Source organism: Cryptomeria japonica, chromosome 5 (assembly GCF_030272615.1).
Source record: "Cryptomeria japonica chromosome 5, Sugi_1.0, whole genome shotgun sequence".
NCBI lineage: Eukaryota > Viridiplantae > Streptophyta > Pinopsida > Cupressales > Cupressaceae > Cryptomeria > Cryptomeria japonica.
In genome coordinates, this window is record NC_081409.1 from 714,832,466 (window position 1) to 714,859,629 (window position 27,164).

General features: G+C 31.7%; 1 protein-coding gene across 1 annotated transcript in view; it reads right to left on the reverse strand.

The window, feature by feature from the left end:
• Positions 1-15,045: 15,045 nt before the first annotated feature.
• The window catches only part of LOC131065399 (disease resistance protein RUN1), a 73,936-nt gene continuing 61,817 nt past the window's right edge, over positions 15,046-27,164 (reverse strand). The window contains exon 6 of the mRNA XM_059221660.1: positions 15,046-15,795. Coding sequence (XP_059077643.1) covers positions 15,349-15,795 — 447 coding nt within the window. The 3' untranslated portion in view covers positions 15,046-15,348. The remainder of the gene's footprint in view (positions 15,796-27,164) is intronic.

A 27,164-nucleotide genomic window follows, 5' to 3' on the forward strand; every position in this document is an offset into this window, starting at 1 on the left:
TAATTAAATAAATAAAATATTTATTTAATTAGACATGACAATTTTGGGTGTCTACAAATGGATGTATCAAAACCAAAACCAAAACGAAATATTCATTAAGAATTAGCAATTGACATAGTCAAATTATTATAGATTTGATAACTATTTTCTTATTATTCCATGACATGACATAATAGGACCAATTATGGATCTATTATGGCATAATAGGACATATTATGCCATCATGTCAAATTAAGGCATGTCATGGCATAATAGGAATATAGTAGGTCCTATTATGCCATGCCATGGCATAACAGGACACATTATGCCATGATGGCAAATTATGTTCCTATTGTGCCATGTCATGGTATGACAGGACCAACTATGGACCTATTATGCAATGTCATGGCATAATAGGACACATTATGCCATGATGGCATAATGTGTCCTATTATGCCATGACATTGCATAATAGGTCCATAGTTGGTCCTGTCATACCATGACATGGCATAATAGGACGTATTATGCCATCATGGCATAATAGGTCCTATTATTCCATGAAATGGCACAATAGGACCGTTAAATGTTTCTAGGAATTATTTTTTAAGGTATTGGGCCTTTCAACCAATAAACAAAAAAATTTAACCACTTCTAGCAAGCCACCATTCCAATTCCTTAAATTGAACATATGTACCAAAATTATTCTTAATCGTCATTAGGAAATATAAAAGTTACCACTATTAGTATAACCTTAAAAGTAATTAACATTACTCTTCAAATTTTAGATATCAAAGTTTAGGCTTAGGTTTATGCTATGTCATGGCATAAAGGTCCTATTATGGTACTATTATGCCATGTCATGGTATAAAAGGACCAATTATGGACACATTATGCAATGTCATGGCATAATAAGACACATTATGCCACGATGGCATGGCATTGCATAATAGGTCCATAGTTGGTCCTATTATACCATGACATGGCATAATAGGACCTATTATGCCATGACGACATAATAAGTCCTATTATGCCATGAAATTGCATAATAGTGCACCTATTATGCCATCATGGCATAATAGGTCCATAATAGGACATATTAAGCCACGACATGACATGATTTTATCGAATTGCCAACTTCATCATCTAATTCATCTCCAACATTGAAGTGCTAATTCAACATGTTTACTTAGTATGATAGGACTAATTATGGAACTATTATGCCATGCCATGGCATAATAGGACCTATTATATCATGTCATTGCATAATAGGACCTATTATGCCTTGACAACATAATAAGTCCTATTATGCCATGACATTGCATAATAGGTCCACAGTTGGTCCTATTATATCATGTCATGGCATAATAGGACCTATTATGCCATGACGACATAATAAGTCCTATTATGCCATGGCATTGCATAATATTCCACCTATTATTCCATCATGACATAATAGGTCCATAATAGGACCTATTAAGCCACGACATGATATGATTTTCTCGAATTGACAACTTCATCATCTAATTCATCTCCAACACTGAAGTGCTGATTCGACATGATTACTTGTTGGCATTATTATAACAGACAAGAAGAAGTTTGGCATTCCAATTACAATGAGAGATTGTTCCAGGCATTTCAATAAGGATATTGAGAAGGTTGTTGATGACTATGGATATAACTGATTAAGGATGAGTACTGTCTTAATATTATTATTTTGTCATTGATGTCAAGAAATTAATTTTCTAATTTAGTATGATGTTGCCATATCTTAAGAAGTATGATTTGATGAGTATAAAGATGTCGGTAAAAGACACAGAAAGAATATGATGAATAAGGGGATAAGTTATTCAATGGGCAACTATTACCGAGTTAGACAATGATGAGATCATGATGTTTAGATTGTTTTGATATCCTACATATGCTATTGTTTGAAAGGTTAATAGTATACTATGTTACAAAGCAAAGAACCTAGTTAGTAAACCCTAAGGAACCTAGTTGGTATAACCCTAAGGTTATCGCTATTGGTTAATGAAGGCAGAATGTCTACCGAGTGAAGTTTAGTATTCACCGAGTTACAGCCAAGCTATAACAGAATGCATTAAATGTTTACATGTGATATTTAATGAAGGAAGCTGATGAGTTGGAGCAGATTAAATGATTGGTAAGCCGTGTATGAAGATTGTTAAAGAATCTATGGTAAAGAAAGATCGGTAGGAAGATCTAAAACTCAGATTGAACCACAATACCCTAACACAAGTTCCAAGGTGAAAATGCAAGTTCCAAGGTGGGGTAAAATGTTTTCAGATCGAAGGATACATTGAACCTGGACAAGATTGAAGATCTGATGGCTATGATTGATCATGGGAAATGTGATCAAGGAGACTAAGCGGTTGGAAGATTGTTTATAAATAGGAAATTGCTGATAAACAATGTATGCGAGCAAGTGTATGCACAGGGATGCTACATAGTGATTACCGAGCACAGAAGCTTGAAGACCTATTAGAATAACAGAGTATAGATGCCCAACAGATAGACAAGATTAGTTCTATGTCTAAATTGTATTGAACAAATAGGAATCTGCTTTAGCATTTTTAGATGTGAAGTTGCAGACATATTTTTATTACTGTTATTTTGAGAAGTAGCAGAAAATCTCTTAACCGAGTGGACTTAACAGTCTTATTTGTAAATCCTCTAGCAAGGTGACATTCTTATTGAGTGTTGGAAATCCTTTAACAAGGTCACTTCTAACAAGGTGAAGATCCTAACAGATCTGAGGGAAATCCCTTAACCTGGTCACATCTAGCAATGTGTTTGTAATCTTTAACAGGATTTGCTTTTAACCAAGCATACTCTAGAAGAGTATATTTCTTAGTGGGTCCGAAATCCCACAGTGGTTTTTCCCTATTTGGGTTTCCACGTTAAATCTGGTGTTATATGTGTGTGATCTTATCTATTTATGGGTCTGCATGCATTACTATTTTTCTGATAAGGTTACTGAGGTTGAATCTATTGTTTTTATTGAAGATTACGTTTGAATGATTTACCCCCCCCCCCCTCTCATATTGTTAGCTTGGCATCTGTACTAATCATATTTAGTATCAGAACTATCATTACTTAGTATGATAGGACCAATTATGGACCAATTATGGACCTATTATGCCATGCCATGACATAATGGGACCTATTATGCCATGAAGGCATAATAAGTCCTATTATGCCATGAAATTGCATAATAGGTCCATAGTTGGTCCTATTATATCATGTCATGGCATAATAGGACCTATTATGCCATCATGGCATAATAGGACCTATTATGCCATCATGGCATAATAGGTCATATTATGCTATGACATTGCATAATAGTCCACCTATGACCTATTAAGCCATGACATGATATGATTTTCTCGAATTGCCAACTTTATCATCTAATTCATCTCCAACATTGAAGTACTGATTCGACATGTTTACTTAGTATGATAGGACCAATTATGGACCTATTATGCCATGACGACATAATAAGTCCTATTATACCATGACATTGCATAATAGTCGACCTATTATGCCATCATGGCATAATAGGTCCATAATAGGACCTATTAAGCCATGACATGACATGATTTTCTCGAATTGCCGACTTCATCATTTAATTCATCTCCAACACTGAAGTACTAATTCAACATCTTTACTTAGTAAATGATCACTTAGAGAGGTTACCATCTAATATATTAGTACTATTCGAACACAAAGTACTAATGTAACATGTTTACTAGAACTGTGACTTAATTATTTATTATATAAATTACTTTATATATGTTGATCTTATTTTACTTTTTTCACAAGTTTATGTATGGAATATTTTTTATTGATTTTAATAGTTGATGCATTTTACAAGAAATGAATTCTTTAAATTGAATACATAATAGGTTTATGAAGTTTCATTGAAATTTTTTAAGTTTTGTGTGTAAATTTTACATTTAAAGATTTAATAGTATGTACATGTATATTTTTTTAAGTTCAATGGGTATGTGCAAGATCATGGTGGGCCATATAGGCCCTTAAGTGGCAATGAAAATAAAAAAATAAAGTTAGGCAACTTGACATAAAAAATTGAATAAGTTACCAACATTATTCCAAAAATATGTAAGAATGTAATTTGTGAAAAATTGAATATAGTTTCTAAGCTACTAGTTGTTTTCTAATAAAGAAAAATATATTTGACTAAAATTTAAAATTTCAGGAAAAATATATGAAGTAGGTGTCTGTCTGACCACCCTAATCACAATCAAATCATAATATTTTTTCATAAGATTTTAGATATAATTAGAAGACTCATGTCTAGATGTGAAACATAGTTTTTTATATTTTTCTTTAAAATAAATAATTAATTACATTTTTTTACCACAACTATTTAAAAATATAAAAAACTCATATGTCTAACCACCATAGCTTGGTCAAACTTTATGAAATTAATTTTTTTCTTTTAATCCAATAATATATCAATCATAGAATGTGATTTATGTTTCGGATTCAGAAAATGTGATGCCATTTGAAAGTTATAGATATTTTTCAATAAGCCAATCAATCAGAACTTTAGTCAGAATATCACCACTTTTTGGCCCCTCATGATCCTGCACATACCCCAATATTATATTATATTTCATGTGCATCTCATTCAATAACATAGAAATGTTACTATTTATAATTATTTTTTTAAACTAAAATAGATTCTTCTTTGACATAGAGTTGTATATAATTTATGTATATCTTTATATATGTAGGAGCTCTTTGTTATCATGGATGTCTTTGACAAAGATGAATTATTAGGTGAAAATCCCCCACTGCATCCCCCTCCTCCTCCACCTCCACCTCCACCTCCACCTCCACCACCACCACCACCACCACCTCCACCTCCACCCCCTAGATTGGATGAAATTCATTTAAGAGAACGAATTAATGAAAACATACAAGTGATTGAACAAAATATTACTGCAATCCAAAATGAGCCAATCACACCACCCCATCTTCTAGAATTTTCAAAATCAATACAAATAGTTGTCGAGTTAGTTAGATTTGTTGATTCTCAATTAGATCAATTTCATAGATGATGACAAGAGTCGCGTGATTTTTATGCTGATAGTTTAACTTATAGGCAAATCACTGATCTCAAAATAACCAAAGCTCATTTATGTCCATATTTTACTAACCCCAAAACAAGAGAACCAATGCAACCTAGCCAAAAAGAATTTTAATTAGGTGGTGTGAGCATCCAGAAATGGATAGACACTTTTGGGATAGATGGTGGATGGTTTTTGATTATCCACCACATCGTAATTATGAGGTCCCTTTATATTTTTTGAAGAAATTATACTGTGAGTTTGTAATGCACCAAAAACCAAATTATTTTGATATAAAGTTGTTCTAGGGTGTTGGTCGTGGAATGCTACAGCAAAGACTAATAATCCCCTACCAGATCCACCCATAGTTCCACTTGTTGCTCCATCAAGTCTTGCAAATGTGCATAATACAATATTCATTTCAACATTAGATGCTTTGACTTCCCTCATAGGTAACTTGAGTGAGCAAGCTGCTCACATGACATGCGCTCCTCGATGGATGCCACATATGTGTTCGAGTTGTCATCAGATGTGTGTACGTCCTACTGTTGATCCAGGATCTACTTTAGTTGCAGTTGAGCATGATGCAACAGATGATAGTATGATGACATCATATATGGATTTTCTTTTCTCTGATGATCATCTTGAGTAGGTATAGATATATATATACATGTACATTTCAATCTTTAAATACTTCATTAAATATAGGTATAAATTAAGTGCATGCCTTTTTTTATACAATCTAATACCTCACTAAATAAATTTGGTTTATGTAGATAAGGACTACACCAAATGTTAGAGTCAATATTGTATCTACTCCTACACAACTTGACACACCTTATGGGGTATAGTATCAATTTCTATCTAGACATTGTAATAGATTTTTAAGTTAATATGTTATCATCGTATACTATATAAATTTTCATGTTGATACATTGAATACTTCTTTCTCCACACTTCAGGTCATGAGGGACCCTCTACATCAGACCGAGAAGAGGGTGTGACAACGGTGACACCATTTATTGTATGTATCTTAGAATTCATAAATTAAATATGAACTCTTACAAAACTCTTACAACATTGTAACTTAACTTGAAATTATTAATACACATATATATGTTCAATAAATATGATTTCATTAAATGCATGTTTGCAGGTGGACACTACTATCAGCATAGATTATCCTCATCATTTTTATTAGAGCCAATTTGAACGCACATCAACATCCTTTGAGGTCTTAATATGTAATACTTAATTTGACCTTATTTTGTCTCTTAATTTAAGATTTAATTGGACACTTTGAATTTGACCTTGTACAAGACTTAGCTAGCACTATATTTGGCGTTGATACTGCACAAGATACTGCTAGAGGAGATGAGCAACCTTATGTACGATATTTTATTATATGATTATTTTAAAATCAAATTATAAATATTCATTTTTATTTAATAAAAAAATAAACACGTGTATGTGCTCATGTTCATTATATCACGTTTCTTATCTTGTATATAGGATGGAACAACTATCGAGCATATAGTACATGTAGAACAAGTTACTAGAGTTTATGTGCACACACATATGGTAAGTTTGTAACTTAACTTATGAATTCCAACTATATTTGGTAAATGATTATCTTTTAATAGTTAATTTCAAGTATTTTAATATTATTTTTTTCTTGTATAGCATGAGACGGGTGGATCTGGTCCACGTCCCAAGGAGAAGAGACCACAAGATGTTATTGATGATAGCACTTAGATTTTATGGTTTATTTGGCTCTGATATGATGTACACATACTATTTTATATGATATGTACTTTTTTATGAACTTTACACATTTGTTTACACATGTAATTATTTTTTTAACATTGTATATATTGTCTTGTACGTGCACATACTTTATATATATGGATAGTTGCATAATAGGATTAGATCATATATATTTTGTGCATACTTTATATATTTTGTGCACATTAGATATTGTGTGGAGTTTATCATGTTACCATCCAGATATATATGGATTAGATATTATATGGATTATGTGGACTTGAAATTTTATTTATGGAACTTGTGCTTAAATAACTTTATATGGATTATGTGGACTTAAAATTTTATTTATGGAATTCTATTTAAATAACCTGCGATTAGATAAACTAAAGGTGTACATCATGAACTAACAATGATGATAAGACCAAAGTATCAAAACATATCTTATAATTATAACATATTTTAAACTAAATTAAAAAGTATTAATCATCATATATACGCAAAATATATAATCAAATATATAATTACCATTACAATAATAATGATGATCTACATTTCTTGTGTCCATCATGATCTCTTCAATGGTCTCATCTATAATGGGCATTGAATTAGATGCTTCAGAAGTGTTATTCAATTGTTGTTGTTGGGATCTTTGATCTCTTTGGCATTTTGCCTTCTCTCTTTGTGCTTGAATTTCGTCTGCTGTCATTGTCCTCCTTTGTTTCTTTTAGCATTTCTTAGAACCCATCTTTACAAACTCCTCTTCAAAAAATAATATTTTTTTATCGAGTTCTTCATAAATTTGTGTAAAAACTATTAAAAAGTACTGCCAAATGTTGTAAAATATGTTTGTTAGTACGGATTTCAATGATAGTGTGGTAAAATGATGCAATCTATCTTTTTTTTTATAGTAACGGTTATTTAGGAACGAGCCCCCATTTTAAAAATGGAGGCTTGTTCCTAAATCCAACGGTTAAAAAAAGGAACTGGCCCCCATTTTGAAAATGGGGGCCCGCTCTGTGGAAGTTGATTCCACAACTTGCCACTTGGCTTGGGATTAGGCCCAGGATAGTCCTGGGATGGCCACACCTGAGACATAGACCTGCAAATTCAAATCTCCATGAATGAGAGCACAAATATGAACTTCTGAAATAGTTTATGTGCTCATAATTAGAGAATTTTTCTACAAAATTAAAACCCATTTCAGATTATACTGTCTAGATTCTAAATATGTAAATTTATTTAAAAATTGATTATTTTTACTATTTTTCATTTAATTTATACTAAATCGGGTCCAGAAACTTGAAATATTAACTAATTTTGTTAATTTAATAACTTTTTTATTTTAATGAATTTTGAATTTTTTTTAATTTCATAAATCTACACAAAATACTTTTCTATTTAAAAAATAATAAAAAAAATGTTAAGTTTACCTCAAATTATGTGGGTTGTACACGTCAAATTTTTAAAAAGATAATTACAGTCATTAACAAATTAATTAAAAAAATATTTAAATAAAAATACAGAAAAATATGCTCATCGATCTTCAGTGTGTTACAAACCATTTCCCAAAATGGTTTAAGAAAATAATTTTAATTGTGTCAAAAAGTGTGGGTCGTACACATGCATGGTATGGTCTTGAAACAAGCATTTTTAAAACATTGTTTTTAGAACTCCATTTAAAAATTTATTTTTTATTATGTGGGTATTAAAAAAAATTATATATTTGGAAAGTACACTCAAAGGACTATCTTTTATATTACTGACTTTTTCTAAGATTCAATCTCCAAGTATTTCAAAATTTAAGCTCAAATGAGACAAAATCTGAAAAATCAGGGAAAATACTTCCACTTTTTGGCCAAAAAGTGGACTCATCTTCTCGCACTGATCCCCAATATGAATGAATGTGATATAATATTGCCTATCTAGTGAATCCCCCATGAGAGGGGAAGATATCTTTTCTCAAAGACATTACCTCCAAGAGGAGATTTTTGAACAAAAATAACAAAATTGACCAAAAGAGAGGAATAACAACAAAAATGCATACCTTCCTCCTATTGCTAAGTAAAAATGATTATTGATGAGAATGAAATTTTTTTAACCCAAATCAAAGCGTTTGTTTATAATAGATATGCATTGCCAAGTGAAGAGGTTGTAGACAAAAATACCCACCTCTTGCATAAGAGAGAATCCTTGAGAAAACAAACAACTTCACAAAAGGAATGAAATTGTATCATAGGAAAACACCACTCAACAAAGGAAAAGTGAATCCTTAGAAAGTATAAGAAAAAGATAAATGTCCTCCAAGCATAGGGAAAATGGAAAGTATTACACAACCTCCAAAACGTCATTATACATAAGAAGATGCACTACTTCAAGCAAATAAAGGTCCTTAATAGGGAACACACATGTACTCACATGAAGGAATATTCAATGCAAGAAAATACATCAAGATGTGCATAATGCAGATCAAAAGAAGAAGTAATCCTGAAAAGGGATAGAAAGAATTCAATGAAATATGCTTGGTCCCTAAGCAAGGAGACAAGAAAGAATGATGTTTCTACCCCAAGACAATTGTTATTGAAAAAGCACCATCACTTATGACATAGAGCCCCCAATGAAGTTAATTACTAGTGTCATAGAGTGAGGAGCAACATGATAGGGTGAATGGAGAGCTAAGGAGCTACCTCTTTACCAAGAAAAATTTTAAGATTAGTTGTAAGAGCTATAAAAGCTCAATAATATTGGTCTTGAACAAATACTTTAAAGGCCTTACAATTTACACGATAATGAGAGTAACAATAATTAAATAGACAATGCTCATAATATTCCTCATTCTTATAATTGTGATTAAGTTTCATAAAGGTAAAAAGAAAATTCTTATCATACAACAAACTCCAAAAGATTCTTGTAGCTAATTTCTCTTGATCATTAATAGAAACATGGAGGCTTCACTTAGTGAACCTAGGTAATATCACATGTGTTCATGACATACTAAAGAATCCCCTTATTTTCAAAAAATATTGCCTTAAACACCTTTTTTGTCACCCCCTCCCAATACATAGCCCAAATTAAAACCCCCCCATTTTCACCAAATATTGTATTTGTTTAGAGCTTGAATTAAAAACCTCCCTATTTTCACCAATAGGCAATATGTTGTACCCTCATTTTTGGGATATTAAACCCCCCAATATGAATCCACATGATATGATATTGTCTTTCTAGTGAAGCTTCGGTGAATATGAATAGGTCTTGTCTCTTGAGATGTAGGACAAGGTGTGGTAGTAGGAGATGGATTATTTTCTATTATTTTGATAGTGCCATTATCAATGAGTCCGTGTATTACCTTTTAAAATCAGGACAATCATTGACATGATGATCATAGGTTTGGTGATATGAGAAAAAAGGGATTGTTTGAAGAAGAATGACCTTTAGATGGATGATAGAGTTTGTGTCTTGAAAAATAGTCCTTAAGATTTTTAACTTTAAGGAGATCATCCATAGGTGACTGATGGGGATGTCTCAGACCTTCTATACTAGCTTGTGAAGGAATATCTATAGGGACTTCAATGCCTTGTTCATATTTTCCAATTCCTTGTCCACTATAACCTTGTTTTGAGAGTATGTTATAACCACTCCTATAAGAACTTTTTAGTTGTGAAGAAGAAATACCAATATCACGAATATCTTTAAAATTTGTAGTGTAAAGGTAAATGGAAGGATAAAAGGGAGAATTAGATGAGGAAGGAATATCCTTTGTGATCATGTGCCCCTTGCATTAGAGTATACAAATTAGAAGAGGATGGTGTCATTTTTCTCTTTAATGCTTTCTCTTAATTGGAGAGATCATTGATAGGAGTATATATTCTTCCCTCATTCATATTAGATACCCTAGGAGAGGTACAAGTGTTACGTTTTCCAATGTCATCTCTAGAATTATCATTGTCTACAAATTTTTTTATGTGATCTACATATGCAATGCATTGTCTAAAAAATATCATGATAAAGAAATATGTAATATGCATAAAATCTTTGATATGATTGGATAATAGGAAATAGCTTTGAAACCCTAAAAATGCGATATGTAGAAGTGTTATGAATGAAAAGAAGCAATGTAGAGTGAAAGAACTTATTATCCAACAAATGACTTCGATACATGTAAGTAAAAGGAAATGTAATCATATGTGAAATGGAAAATAAATCAGATTTAATAAATTCCATTAGGAATGCTTGAAAATCAGATTTGAAAATACAAGTGAAAAATTATGCAACCCACAAGTCAAATCTAGTAGACTAAATTAGGGAGTTTTAAGAATTTAACCTCTAAATTAAGTAATTAATTAAAAATATGTTCTATGAATGTAACTTTGAAAGATAAAATGCATACAAAATCATATCTAAGACAATTTAAATTATAATTAAGTATGAAAGATGTCGGGTTCATCAAAATGTAATGTGGTGAAAATTAGGAATTAGGGTTTCACCAAGTAAATACACTAAATAACCCAATTAACATCACTTCATTGAAAGAGGGTTGAACCCAATAGATCAAGGCTTAATCCTAAAGAGGAAAGATCTAAGATTTTGATTGGATCCAACTAGTTATTGTTAGTTATCCTCTTTCTTAGTTGAATTTGGAATTTAGTTATGAAATTAGGGCAAAATGAGGGATATTTGAAGTAACTTGACAATTATAGAATGCTATAGATGTCCCACAAAGCCATAAATTGAGATCTAGGAAAAATAATAGGTTCAAAACCTATTCACAAAAGTTCGGCTTGATTTTTTAGGACCAAGTAGCACAGATCTGACCTATTGCTTTGAATTTTCCACCATCAAAAGTTGATCATGATCATCACTATCAACATTGTTGGAATTCTCAATTATCTTGCACTTATTTCTTGCTCACAAAAAGAAAGGGAAAGATGTTATCGATAGGGGTTTGCCTAATTCAAACCATGGTTTAGGAATTGACCTTGACTAAAATAATGCAAATATTGAACTAAATGTTAAGGAGATACACATCAGATCTCTAATTGTTGATGTTGACGCAATGCTCTTTGAATGTAATAAAAAATGTTGAATATAATGGTATGAAAAACACGTGGACATGAGAAACTCCAATCACACACACACACACACACACACATGTTTGCATGAAGATTGATGTAACTTTGTTACATAGTGATTGAATGAAGAATATGCAGCCTTGAATATCTAAAGATGCTCAATGATGGATGCTTCATGGATGCACGAATACATTAGGTAGCTCATGGATTTCTCCTAGGTCTAAATGAATTGATAGGGTGTCTTTATATAGGGTTACCTAGGTAAGTTATTGATTAGGTTGACCTCCAATGGTCATGTGTAGCCCCGAGGACCGAAAACCATCAGAGAGGTAAAGGTATTGCCCCATTTGAAATTGATGCCAACTCTAATTTAATTTTAATGGCATTAGTGTACCATCAGTGTTCAAGATCCACAAAGGAGATAGATGCCAACTCTGATTTAATTTTAATGGCATTGTTTCTCCCCAATTTTATTGGATCTTGAAGTCTATGAAGTCTATAATATCTTAGATAGTTTAAAACTAATGTAATTTTTTTATAAATTTGTACCTTAAATTGATTTGATTCTAGCTAAACTAGGATAGGAATCCAAATCATCCTTTTTCCGACAAGTTTTTTCTTGATATATATCTTAATTGATCAATGAGTAGGATTTATATTCTTAGATCAATGGATTAGAATTTTCTAAAGAATTTTATAAATATGAAAAAGATTTAGGTTTAATTGAAATAGAAGGAAAATCAGTTCTAGAGTATAATTTAACAAATTTAATTCCTTTAGTACATTTTTACAATTTAATTAAAGAAGACTATGACTAATAAAACAAACCAAATAATACATTAAACAAAATGGTATCTTATGAAGCTTAAGTAGAACAAACTATGGTATGTTTGTGTCCCTAAATGACATCTTTGAAATAGGGCATTGGTCTCTAACAAGGGACGAAGAGGAATTGTTGAGCCAATAAAAGAGAAGAAGAGAGATAATGAGTAAATGGAGTGAGGCACAAAAAAATAATAGAATGTTCCTAGAAAACCAAAGCAAGAAAGTTGAAGAGAGAGCAACGAAGATGCAGTAAGTGAGAAGATGAAGTAAAAACAAAGTATTATGCCGAGAAAGATGTAAGAATATGTGACAGAGAGGGAAGAACATACTAAAAATGTGTAGTAAATTATAAGAACAAAGAAAAGACTTGGAGCCACATTAGTGTGTAGATAAAAACAAAAATATTTAAAGAGTCGGATTGGTAAACTATAGGACAATTTGAATGTTGTTCGAATTGGAAGTGCGTGAATAGAGAAAGAGGTAGGAAGAAGGTATAGATTAGTTGGACAAGAAAACTAGCATATGATAGCACCAAAGGAGGTGGGAAAATTGATTTCAACCATAAACAAGGGAGAATTCTATGGAATGGAGAGAGAATGATTTCAAATTCAAAATGCATTGAGTTCTTGTGAACATGAAATGAGTTTGCTAATAGAGAATACTTCGCCCTCATCAACTCAATGATGAATACCATTTTCAGCTCACATTGTTCCTATTTTAGTGCTACCTCTTTTACGCCTGTAATTTGACCAAGAGACAACGAAATTCACAACAAATGAAGAAGACCAAGAGCTGAGATCTCTTTGGAATTTCAATTAAGGTTATATGATCTTAGATAATGTGATAATTCCATCATGCACAGTTTCGAGTAAAAGATAGCTCGAGAATTATAAAAAGAGGAGTTAAACAAGGAGTTTTACAAATGCAATTTAAGAATTTGAAAATATATTGTGTGCATAATGATAAATAAAGCAATTAGCCAAACTTGGGAACTCTAAATTTATGTGATGCTATGGAATGGAGGAGAGGTGAAGTTAAGAAATTGCCACGCTAAATTCCAAATTGAATAATACTTGCTCTGTTTGATTTCAATAGTGGGATAAGTTGTTCATGCCTTTTGAACAGGCATTGCTTGTAAATATGGAATGAGTCTGCTAACAAGAATGAAGATTAATAATAGATAAGAAGAGGAGTTGAAACAGGGGCATAGTAGATTATAAATTGATTTTGTTTTTTGTGCTATGAACAATAAGTTTAAATACGGGTTCATAATGACACAATCTCTGGAAACTGTGGAAGTAGGTGGAAGCAATGATAATACAATGAACCATTTATAAAATTGAAAACATGGGCATTTTTTAAAACACAAGGAAAAAAAATACACACCATTCACAACGAGAGACTCTAGCTGGGACACAGAGGGTTTTGATGAATGGTGCCCCAAATTGTTTGGAGAACTTGGATATAGCGTGGGATACATGAACTATTAAAACGTTCATAGAGTAGTTGATAATTAAATTTTTCAAAGGGTAGTTGGAAAGAGAACGAGAACGGAAACAGGAATGATAATGAGGAATGGAGAGGAGTAGATACGAAATGGGTACGGGGATAGACAGAAGTGGGTTGGGTGGACTCCATGACATGACATACTAAGTGGTTAAATCTTAATGTGTGGTGTTTAAGCTGTGTCATTGGAAAGTAGAAAAGAAAGTCATATGATATCTATAAGGTACCATAAAATTTTGGGATTGAATATATTAATCATTTGAGTGTTGAGTTGATAGATTATTTAGATTCAGATTGGGCAGGTGATCCAGATGATTGTAAAGGAACAATTGGTTATGCATTCAACATAGAATCAAGTGTTAATTCTTAGGGTCTAACAAGAAGCAACCAACAATATTCAACATAGAATCAAGTGTTATTTCTTAGGGTCTAACAAGAAGCAACCAACAATTTTCTTGTCATCTACTGAAGTTGAGTACAAAGCATTGTGCAGTGCTACTTGTGAAGCAATTTGGTATGGTGAATTCTTGGGGATATGGTATAAAAACAAGAAGGATCAACTCCAATCAAGTGTGACAATCAAAGAACAATCAAGCTTGCAAACAATCTAGTTTATCATTCAAAATCAGAACAAATTGAAACTCAACATCATTTTGTGAGACGCTGAATATTGTAAGACAAATGATAACATGTCTGATGCATTCACTAAGCCATCGAGCAAGATAAATTTTGTAGTGTATAAGAATATGAGAAGAATTCATCAAAATTCATTCACTAAGCCATTGAGCAAGATAAAGTTTGTAGTGTATAAGGATACGATAGGAATTCATCAAAATTCAGTTATTCCTTGAAGTGGAGTGTTAGAATAAGTCAAATTGCATTATACATGTTTTGCTCATGTGTCAAAAGAGTTTGAGTAGAGTGAATAAAGAACTGTAGACTGTTCTCCAGCTCCAGTTCGCTGTCAATCTATACTAGTTTGCTGTCAAACTGTTTGCTTATATGTAGGAAGGTTGTTGAGTCCGTTGTTGAGCATCTCTGGTATATAACTATGCATCGGTGTTTACACTTGCGAAATCAGAAATCAGATATCAACTGATTGTGCTATATATCTCAAATAAGTTCGTAGCGACTTCTAACCAAAATAACTTGAGCAACTCCATGGAGACCTTCCAATTTAGGGCTTCTACTATCCATCCCATTTTGAGTTCCAGTCTTAACACTGGATCTGAATTGCGTACTTTGAAGTTGAAATGTATAGCCTCATCGTTAGAGAATTTGAAGTCATTAAACACTTCTGAATCTTTTGACCACATCAGTATATGTCCTGAATTATCATCAGTAGAACAGTGGGTGGTGTAAGTATGACCAAGGAATGATAATTCAATCTCACAATTCGTATCTGGTACAAGGAATCGCAAAATTGCACCGCTAGGGTTGACATCAGTAAAGTAACATTTCTTTATTTCGACTGAAGTCTCCGTGCAATTCTTGAACTCCTTCAGAACTCGACCTCCAGCTATTTCTCTAACGTCGGACTGCGCACATTTAAAATAATAAATCAATCAAAAATCATTATCAAATGTCAAATAGTACTAATGCCAATGTTTTTGGACACCAACTATGTCATTATCACTTACCCTAAAGACATCCACATTAATTCACTCTCGACAGGTATATTAAATGACTCATTAAAAGTAATGAGTAAAGTGATGCTGGTTTTGTTTCTTGTTTCGGGAATGTTTTTAATGTCAAATTTATGTAAAAGTTGTTTAATGTTTGCCATATTACAGATTTGATCCATATTTAACAGGTATGCACTGCGATATTGTAGCATGTATCAGATCTAATAATTAAACTCTCAAAATCTTATTCATATAAATAATTAATACATTAGGAAGCTCTCTAAATATATTAATCTTAATGTATGTTAATTGATGATTATTATCACATTAAATATATTGTTGTAATAATATTTTAAATTTTAAATTATAATTTAAGAAAATAATTTCATAGATTAAACAAAATCAGATATAACATAAATTTTTAATTAACTTCTTTTAAATTAAATTTTATCTTTGGTAGTAACACATCTATTTTTCTTTGTAATCATTATTATTTTTTTCTTTTCGATTTGCAATACTTATATTCTTGGAAAGCACAACATATGATTTTTTTGAGACAATTTTTTTTTAATTTCTTTATTTTGATGAAATATATTGCTCTCAATTATTTTATGTCAGCACATTCATTTCTATCTAATCTCTTTAGAATAATTGCATCATCTCTTATACAATCATTTTAAAAGGGCATGTGTCATTAGATCTATTGCACTTTTGCTATGATTTCTTATCATTAGTGCCTAGTTGCCCAAAGAACATATAGAATGCTTAGACATGACAAAAATTATTTTGATTAATTGGAGGAAAAGCATGTTATTCATGCATGAATCGCCTAACAACAAAGTGTATTGGTGCTTGTTATTCAATAGAGCATCATATGAACCAACTAGAAATAGAGCATTCTAGTATATGCGATTCATGTTTTCGACTAGTTCTCATGATTTCTAATGATAGGTTAAGCTATAGCTTGAATAAAGTATTGTATTTCATATTAACTATATTTCTTAAACATCTACATATTAGTTTATTCTGTCAAGCTATGATATTCTACTCATAACTTTGAGATTGTCATTTAATATTTTCTCTAGTAAATTTCATTATCTAAACTAATTTTATTTCTCATATATAATTTTTGATTTATCAATACAATTGTGTTGTAGGTTTTATTTTACTGACACATCTTTTTAATAAAATCAGACCAAAAGGAGGTGCAATAGTTATGCTGATAGTAAATAAACGCCACAATTTTATACAAATTGTGACTAAATCAATCATAAAAAATTGAGAGAGTTTGAGAGAATTTTTAAAAAACCCTTGCATTGCTTAATTCGTTTTAAATCAAATGAACTAAAACCAAGCTCAGTATTGATATTGTTTCAAATAGTAAACAAAAATGAATTTTGTCAATTTCCTTTTCTCTTTGTATAACCACTACTTTAATAAATTCACAATGAATGCATCTTTGGTGTATTTGGATTGGTCTGACTAGGAGAACAAAGAATAGGAGGAACCTTGGAATTCCTCTAAAGTGAGAATACCAAATTTTAGTGGGCAATGTCCACAATGTGTAGTGTATCAGCTAATAAATTTGCATGTAAAGTCAAATATGCATAATATGATCTATGATTTGATTTGGGAAAAAGACAATTGACAAAGGTTGGAGTGCAATTCTAGGGCTATTATTCCCTCACATTAATAAGAACTAGATTGATTATAAACCATTCCCTCATATTTCCTGGTGGCCAAACATCTTTCAAATTACCTCATGCATTTGCATCCTTTTCTTTCTCTTATTCTCCTCCATTTTTTGTGCTAGAAATGTATAGACTTCTTGTAAAATAGTTCAATCTCATTTTAATGATATCATAAAATATCAATATATTTTTAGGTTATGATTGCTGCCATAACATACAACTAATATAATAAACTCAATAAAATTGTTTATATATCAAAGCATTGAAAAAACACTTAGAAAATAATAGTTCATCCCTTTAAAACCTCTATAACATAGCTTGAAGCAATGTTGTTATTAGTAACATTTTTTCTAAAGTTATATTATCATACAAGCATATCATTAAATATTATAAATCAATTTTTTTTTAAAAACTTCATTAAAATGCTAAGGTTATGGCAAAAGTAAAAAATATGAATACATTGATAATAATAATATTATTAACATTATTAAAATCATTATATCTCTTATTTTATAATATTTGAACTCTCGATATCATTATATCTCTTATGTTTATAATATTTAAAGTGTCAATTGAAACTAATTGAGAAAGTAAATAGCTTTAACCTATAAATGTAAACTTTTAAATTGATTTAATTTTTTCAATGTTTTTAAAAATTTTTGTACATTTTTTCAATTGCACATTATTGTTCATTATATTGAGGATTGTAATCCAACTCATCAAGGATGGTAATTTACATATTGTAGTCAAATAATTTTATATATTTTCTAATCAATTTTTATCACAAAATATTTTTTTTAATCAATTTTCAATCAAGTTTATATTAAGAAAATTAAAAATCCGTATTGATATTTATTTTAAAACATAATAAGACATTTCAAATAGTATGAAGGTGAACAAAAACCATTGTAAAATAATTGAAAGTTATTTAATAGTTATTTTAAACAACAAGATGTTAAGAAATTTTTATAGCAACTTAAAAATTTTAAAGATTTTTATTTTCCTTATTATTCTACTATTCTTCTTGATTTAGAACTCATAATTTCAAATGTGAGATAAGAAAGTTATATAATTGCATATATATCTTAAATTTTAATTTAATCCATATAAAATATGCCAAGAGACATCCTTCTCAAGGTGTCTATTTGACTTTAGGATATAAGATTGATTAAAAATAGGTGCCTTCAGAAGGATATCTCTGGGCATATTTTATATGGATTAAATTAAAATTTGAGATATATATGCTAGTGGTAGTCATGCAGCACAATAAATCTATATATCATTATATAGTATCATTTTATTAATTTGAATTATATTATTATATTATTATGCAAAGATATATAAATTTTTATATAATTTAGACTATTTTTCTTATTATGTATTATTATATTATTTCCTTATTATTATGAAAAGATATATGAAATTTTATATATTATTATTATATTGTTTTCGTAATTATTCTACTATTCTTCTTGATTCGGAACTCATAATTTCATATGTGAGATAAGGAAGTTATATATATTTCAATCATCATCAATCAAATATTTTCTTATTCTTCATATTTAATTAATTAATATTTAATATTTAATTTTTTAATCAGTTATTTTTTTAAATTATAAAATTATAATATTTTTTTATATGCAAATGTTTGTGGAAAAAATTATATACTATTATATGTATTTCTTATCTTGAAAATTATTTTATAATATAAATATTTTTATCTTTTTATGAAAATATATTTAAAGATACATATTCCAATTATTACAACAAAAATAGAGAAGCACACCATAAGAAATGTATTGGCATGATTAACAAAAATCAATATTATTGAGTGAGATGGAAAAATGAGAATTTTTCAAGAGCTTTGAAAGAAGCGGTGCAAACAAGAGAAGTTGTATCAAAACCTTATACAGATGAGTGTTTTTCTACACCATTCCTCTATATGCTTTTAGTGGTAGACTTCTCAATAGTATCAGTTCATATGTTGCAAACTCCTTTTTTTAGTATCGAATATTTACAAACAAACGGGAAAATTTTCAGTTGTGAGAATTATGGAATTCAATGAGGATTTTCCCACCATATATAGTCTATCAGCTAATAACATAGGAATATGGATTCCTCACTTGAATAGTTTACATATACCTTAAATGTTATTTCTTTCACATTTCTATTTCTATGTTTTAGCATATTTTTGTCACTTAGTGACACAACTCGACTTAAGTTGTAGAAAATACTATGGTAAAATATTGCATACATTAAACAATTTTGAACCTATAAATTCTCCACACATTAGTTTTCATTTTCATAATAAGTTTTAGGATATGATATCCATATTTTCTATTATAAAGATATATTTTTTCAAGTGTTCTATGAACTTATGTTTTTGGTGGTGTATTTCTAATGTTTTAATATATAATATGTTTATTGAAAATAATTTTTTCATTCATTAATTTTTTAACATTAGCATGAGTATACAATTTTTGGTGCAATAATTCTAACATTTCATTATTTTATGATCATATAAGCTTTATTTTGTGATAAAAAAATATTAGATGGACTTCTGCTAATTCTTAACTATCATTCGCCCAACCTACTAAGTTTCTAATAGTCATTTCCTAGCTAATTAAAAAAAAATAGCCTCTTAGTTCATTTAGATTTTGATTAGTGATTACTCATTCCTCCCTATGCTTCAAAAATCATATTTGGATACTATGTAAAAATGTTAAAGTCACAAAACAACTTCCTTCACTAATATTGAGAAGAGGGTAATGTAAAAACTTTTTCGATCTTACAACAATTACAAAAACTTAATATAAATAAACATGAATAGCATGCATACCACAACATAGTGATTTACATGGAGAAAACCCTTATAGGAGAAAAACCCCATGCTCCAAAAGCTACCCAATATAATATTTATAAATAAATAATAGAATACAATATGCTTGCAGAGCAAGCCTCTCATAGGACTATCACCAACCACAAATCCAAAGGTAACTCAATAGCTATAAGACTCTTACATACAACCTCCATCTCATGCACCTAATATATAGGAGATACAATACATGAAATCACCGAATGGTATTACAAAACCATGAGCTAAAACTACCCAACAAGTGGTGCCTAAATTATCTCCAATCTTAGATGCCTTGTGATGTGTTAAAACACACACCAATATGTGTAGCTCCCTTTTATTGCTCATTTCTATGTCCAATGAGTTTTTATATTTCCTATTTCAAGGGACCCAACTTTTGAAAGCCATAACTTCTAAACAAAGTGTTTGATTAGTGAATCATTTGAAGCATCATAAACATCATGACATGCTCTATCAATCTATAACCCACTACATCAGTTATGAACACTTTAAGGCTGTTTTGAAGCCTCCAAGGCCTTCAAAATTGAATTTGAAACTTTTATTTTCAACTTTCAAAAATGTTTGACAATGTAACTCCTTGCTTAGAATGCATCAAATAAGTTAAACTAATTTAACAACCAATATTGTTTTGAAATTGTTGGACAAATGCATGAGCTAATTATTGAAAAGAATGTATTGATCAAGGAGGCAAGGAACAACAACATTGCAAAGCCTCATCTCTAAAGGTATGATTAAATAGTTTTGCTATAATTTTATGACCATGAGAGAAGTCCCTAGACAACATTTGAAATATTTTCACATGAGTGTAGGGGTCACTTTTTTTATTGTATAACTCTAAATGGGGATAATTTCATATATTCGTGAGCAATAACACAAAAAATATCATTGGAGAGTGGGATACATGCATCACATGTAGGAATATTGAATTTGGATTGGGTTAAAGAAGTCAATTTTTATTTTAAGGATGATACACTTTGAGTTAGATTGTTTATAGTGGCCTTGGTGGACGAATTGGAATTGGACATGTTGGTTTGTGATGTAGGACAAACATTAGGATACATGGGTGGAGACTGAGAATATGAATGTGGAACATTATGGTAGGTGGATATAGGAGATGGTTGTGACACAATTGAAGGCTACTGGAAGGAGGTATGTAAGAGTATTGATTAATAGGATTTATCCTATTACTAACATGTATATGATTAACATGTTATGTAGATGTAACCATGGTGGAATATGTATATATAGATACATTAGGCAAACATGTAGACATAGGAATGGAATGCAAAACTTGAATTGTAGGATTGGAAAATCCAATAGCTTCAACACAAATTTCATTGGCATAATGTTAAAGTCAATAATATGAGAAATGCCATGTAACACTTCCACACCAATTTCACCACTTTGAATCATCCTCCTCAAGCCTTCAATCAACAATATTGCCTCACTATTTAGGTGTTCTTGACCCATCGATTGTTGAAGCATATCCAACACATGTTCAAGCTTCCCTAATTTTTTAATAGTTACTTGAGATAAGGATTCATCCTCATCATGCGAAGTGCTATGAACAATGGTTCTCCATAATGTTAGGCATGTCTTACAATGTAGGAATATAGGATTCACCCAAGGTCTCATGGAATAGGTTATTAAACCTAGGCTCACACCCCACACCCCTTAGTTTTTAAACTTTGGGAAGTCATAAGTCTATAACTTCTTCTCATCAGGAAATTTCATGTAGATGAAAGGGTAGTGAAACTCATACATAAAGTAGAAAACACTAATGAAATGGATTTGTACTCACAATTCCTCTTATAAAAATGGTTATGCAAGTAGAGGATATGATTAAACAATGAAATTCCACAATAAAATGATTCATTAACAACCAAAAGAAACTAGATAAATGATGAATTTGAATAAGAAATGCTTCAAATCTGAAAATAATATTACTTAACAATCAAATCTAAGCATACAAATCATAAATTAAGTAACCCAAAAATCAATTTTATCAAAATAAATTAGGGTGTTTGTGAATTGAACCTCTAAATTTATATAATTTAAGTGCATAAATGATATATTTAAAAAATAAGTGCAAATGTGAATTAACTAAAATCATATTAATTAGATCTGGAATAAAAATTAAAATTCATGCAAGCACTATGTCAGGTTCACCAAGATTGTAATGAAGGCAAATAAGCATTTATAAGTACAGGCATGCAAACTAGACCTATTTCTCAAACAGTACATTGGGGAGAGGAGTGAGACCAATAGATTCAAACTCAATTGCATGAAAAGGGTTCAATTCTAATTAGATTCTACTCTTTATTTTGGGGGTTGAATTAGATACCAAAAATATGAAAATTGAATGCTAGATCTAGGGCTAAAGATGGAAATTTGCGAAGAATTAGCATAAACAAGCAGTCCAAGATTTGATATGAAACTATAAACATAGATCTAGAATGAGGAAGCTTAATAAACCCTATCCTAGAATCTGAGCCTAGAAAAGGAAGACAATGGAGCTTTGAGTGACCTTGTCCTCAGAATGTCAGAAGCAAATGAAATTAATTGTTCTAAAACTAGGATGCTACTCAAAATCTACCCCAAAAGTTTCACAAGAAATTCATTGGACAAAGAAGTACAGGGTGACCTTGTCCTCCACTTTTCGTGCCTATAAAATCTAGATCTAATCATCTCTATCCACTCTACCTAATTTTATATCTATAGCTACCGAACTTGTCTCCTACACGAGTATGTGCATGATCATGGTGTGCCAAAATAGGCCCTTAAGTGGCAATGAAATTTCAGAAAATCAGAGTTATGCAACTTGACATGAAAAATTGAATAAGTTATGAACATTATTTCTAAAACATGTAAGAAGAGAATCTATAGAAAATTGAATGTAGTTTCTAAGCTACTAGTTGTTTTTTGAAAAAAAAAGTCCTATTTGATGAAAATTTCAAATTTCAATGCAGTGGTACTAAAGTTTCAGGAAAAAGATAAGAAGTAGGTGTATGACCACCCTAATCACAATCAAATCATGATATTTTTTTATAAGATTTATAATATAATTATTAGACTTATGTCTAGATGTGACACAAAAAAATTTATAATTTTTTATAAAGTAAATAATTATTTATGAATTTTTTACTACAACTTTTCAGAAATTCAGAAACTCCTACGTCTGACCACATTAACTCAGTCAAAAACTTATGAAATTTAAATTTTTTAAAATTTTTACCTATAGTAGACAAAGCATAGGATGTGACGCATGTTTCAGATTCAAAAAATGCTATATGGTTTGAAAGTTATGAGTGTTTTTCAATCAGTTTATCAATCAGGACTTTTGTCAGAATTCAATTAGAAAATAAATAATAATTATTTATTAAAGTCAAAATAAGACAAGCCTTATATTGTTGGAAACCTTAGAACGTCCTTAAAAAACCATTTTCATTTTATCAATTTTGGCTATAAAAAAAGCCATCAACCACCAGTATAAAGTCTGGAAAATCAAGGAATACTGAAAAAAACGTTTTTTCAGTTGACTTTCCAGGCTTGTCACTCCAAGACAAATCACAAAGAAAACCCGAACGAAAAGGTGGAGGGAAAAAAATATTTTTTAAAATCGGATATCCGTTTTTGAAAAAATAATTTATTTTTTTTAGTAAATTGGGCATAACTTTTGTGTTTATATCAATATTTTGATTTTTTACAGGCGTTGGAAAGATAATTAAGAGCTCTATGATATGAAATAGGTATATTTTAAATTATTTGTTTTAAAAAATAATTATAATTCATTTAAATTCATCCTTCATTTTTAAAACATAAAAAACTCATGACTTTTTCATATGATTTCCCCATTGCATGAATTTTTGTAACAATCATTTATTTTCTAAATAAGTAATTAATAATAGAAAATTTATGAATTTTATTGAGTTTGATAAATTTTGATAAACCATGTTATCTATGTTTGTTCCTTTCTCCACCTCTCTCTCTCCTAAACCTATCACTCCACCTGTTTGTTTCTTCCTCCCTCTCCTTTGTCCATATTTATACATCTCTCTCTAGACCTATATCTCTAACTATCATTGAATACCTCATTCATTCTCTCAAGCTCTACAAGGTGCTTATATTTCTACCTCTTCATAATTTTTTCCTCTATATCACTCTCTCTTCCCTAAGATCTAGACTAGTTTCTCTGCATTTCCTTCTCATCTCTAGCAACAAAATTCAGAGGAGACAAGGAGAGGCGTAGGGAAGTATCAAAAAAAGGAGAGGGGGGGAGGTGACAAGGAGAGATTAATTGTGGGGAAGAGAGAGTGTGTGAGAGAGAGAGATAGAGGTAATTAGGTGGAAGGCAAAGAGAGAGAGGCATGGATGATTGGGGTGAAGAGAGAATGAGAGGGAGAGTTTGAGATTATTAGGGGGTAGGAGGAGAGGGGAAAGTATCAACAAAGAGAGAAGAGAAATGGGGAAAGAGGTGAAGAGAGACATAGAGAGTAATTAGGGGGTGGGGAGAGGGGGAGAGGGAAGTATCTATAAACGCATAGGAGGAGAGAGGTGATCGAGGGTTATTGAGGGAAAGAAATAATGTGAGAGAGAGTTGGGTGTAATTATCGGATAAGAAGAGAGGGAGAAGAGTAAGTATCAACAAAAGGAGAGAGGGAGAGATGTGGAGAGAGGTGAAGAGAGTGATAGAGAGAAGAAAATTAGGGGGAGCAGAGGGGAAGAGGGAAGTATTAACAAAGAGATGGACTAGAGAGAGGGTAATCGGAGGGCTCTCTCCCCATCTCTCCCCCCTCTTCCTTTGTTGATACTACCTCCCTCTCTTTCCCCCCTCCCCTTCCCCTAATTACCTTCTCTCTAGACCTCTCTCTTTGAACCTCTCTCCTCATCTTTCTCTCTCTCCCTTTGTTGATACTTTCCCATCCCCCTCTTCTCCCAACCCCTAATTACCCCCAACTCTCTCTAATTATCTCTTTCCCAAATGCCATTTCTTTGTCATACCCATCCTCACCTCTAAATTTACCATATGACCCCTTCGGTGTTGTTAGGGGTCATAATGTGTCCTAATGAGTCATACGGTGTCCTATGAACCCTTAGGACACTATATGATATTGTTAGGGGTCACATGGTGTGTTAAGGAGTCGTATTGTGTCTTAAAGGGTCATATGGTGTCCTATGACCTCTTAGTACACCATATGACTCCTTAAAACACTATATGGTGTTGTTATGGGTCGTATGGTGTCCTAATGGGTCATATGGTATCCTATGACCCCTTAGGTCAACATATTGTGTCGTTAGGGTTTGTATGGTGTGCTAAGGGGTCATAAGATATCATATGACTACTGTGGACACCATATGACCCCTAAGGTGTCGTTAGGGGTCATATGGTCTCCTATAACCCCTTAGGACACTATATGGTGTCCTAAAGGGTCATATGGTGTCCTATGACCCCTTAGGACAACACATGATCCCTTAGGTGTTGTTTGAGGTCATATGGTGTCCTACGACCCCTTAGGACACCATATGGTGTTGTTAGGGCTTGTATGGTGTGCTAAGGGGTCATATTGTGTCTTAAGGGGTCATATGATGTCATATGACCACTTAGGACACTATATGACCCATTAGGTTGATGTCATATGACCACTTAGGACACTATATGACCCATTAGGTGTTGTTAGGGGTCATATTGTGTCCTAAGGGTTCATATGGTGTCCTATGACCCCTTAGGTGTTGTTAGGGGTCATATTATGTCCTAACGAGTCATATGGTATCCTATAACACCTTAGGATACCATATGGAATCTTATAACCCCTTAGGATACCATATGACATCGTTAGGGGTTATATGGTGTGCTAAGAGGTCATATTGTATCTTAAAGGGTCATAGGACATCATATGACTGATTAGGACACCATATGACCCCTCAGGTGTTGTTAGGGGTTATATTATGTCCTAAAGGGTCATATGGTGTCTCACGAACCTTTAGGACACCATATGACACCTTAGGGCACCATATGATGTTGTTATGGTTCTTATGGTGTCCTAAGGGGTAATATGGTGTTCTATGAGCCTTTAGGACACCATATGGTGTCGTTAGGGGTCATATGGTATCCTATGACCCCTTAGGACACCATATGACCCCTTATGTATTGTTAGGGGTCATATGGTGTCCTATGACACCTTAGGACCATATGGTGGCATTGGGGGTTTTATGGTGTGCTAAGGGGTCATATTGTGTCCTAAAGGGTGACATGATATCGTATGACCCCTTAGACACCATATGATCCCATAGGACACCATATGGTGTCGTTGGGGGTTGTATGGTGTGTTAAGGGGTCATATTGTGTCTTAAAGGGTGACATGACATCGTATGACCCCTTAGACACCATATGATCCATTAGGTTTTGTTAGGGGTCATACTATGTCCTAAGAGGTAATATGTGTCCCATGACCCTTTAGGACACCATCTGACCCCTCAGGACATCATATGGTGTTGTTATGGGTCTCATGGTGTCCTAAGGGGTCATATGGTGTTCTATAACCCCTTAAGACACCATACGACCCCCTAGGAAACTATATGACGTTAGGGGTCATATTGTGTCATAAGGGGTCATATGATGTCCTATGACCCTGTAGGACACTATATGATATTGTCAGGGGTCACATTGTGTTCTAAGGGGTCATATGGTGTCTTATGATCCCTTAAGGCACCATATG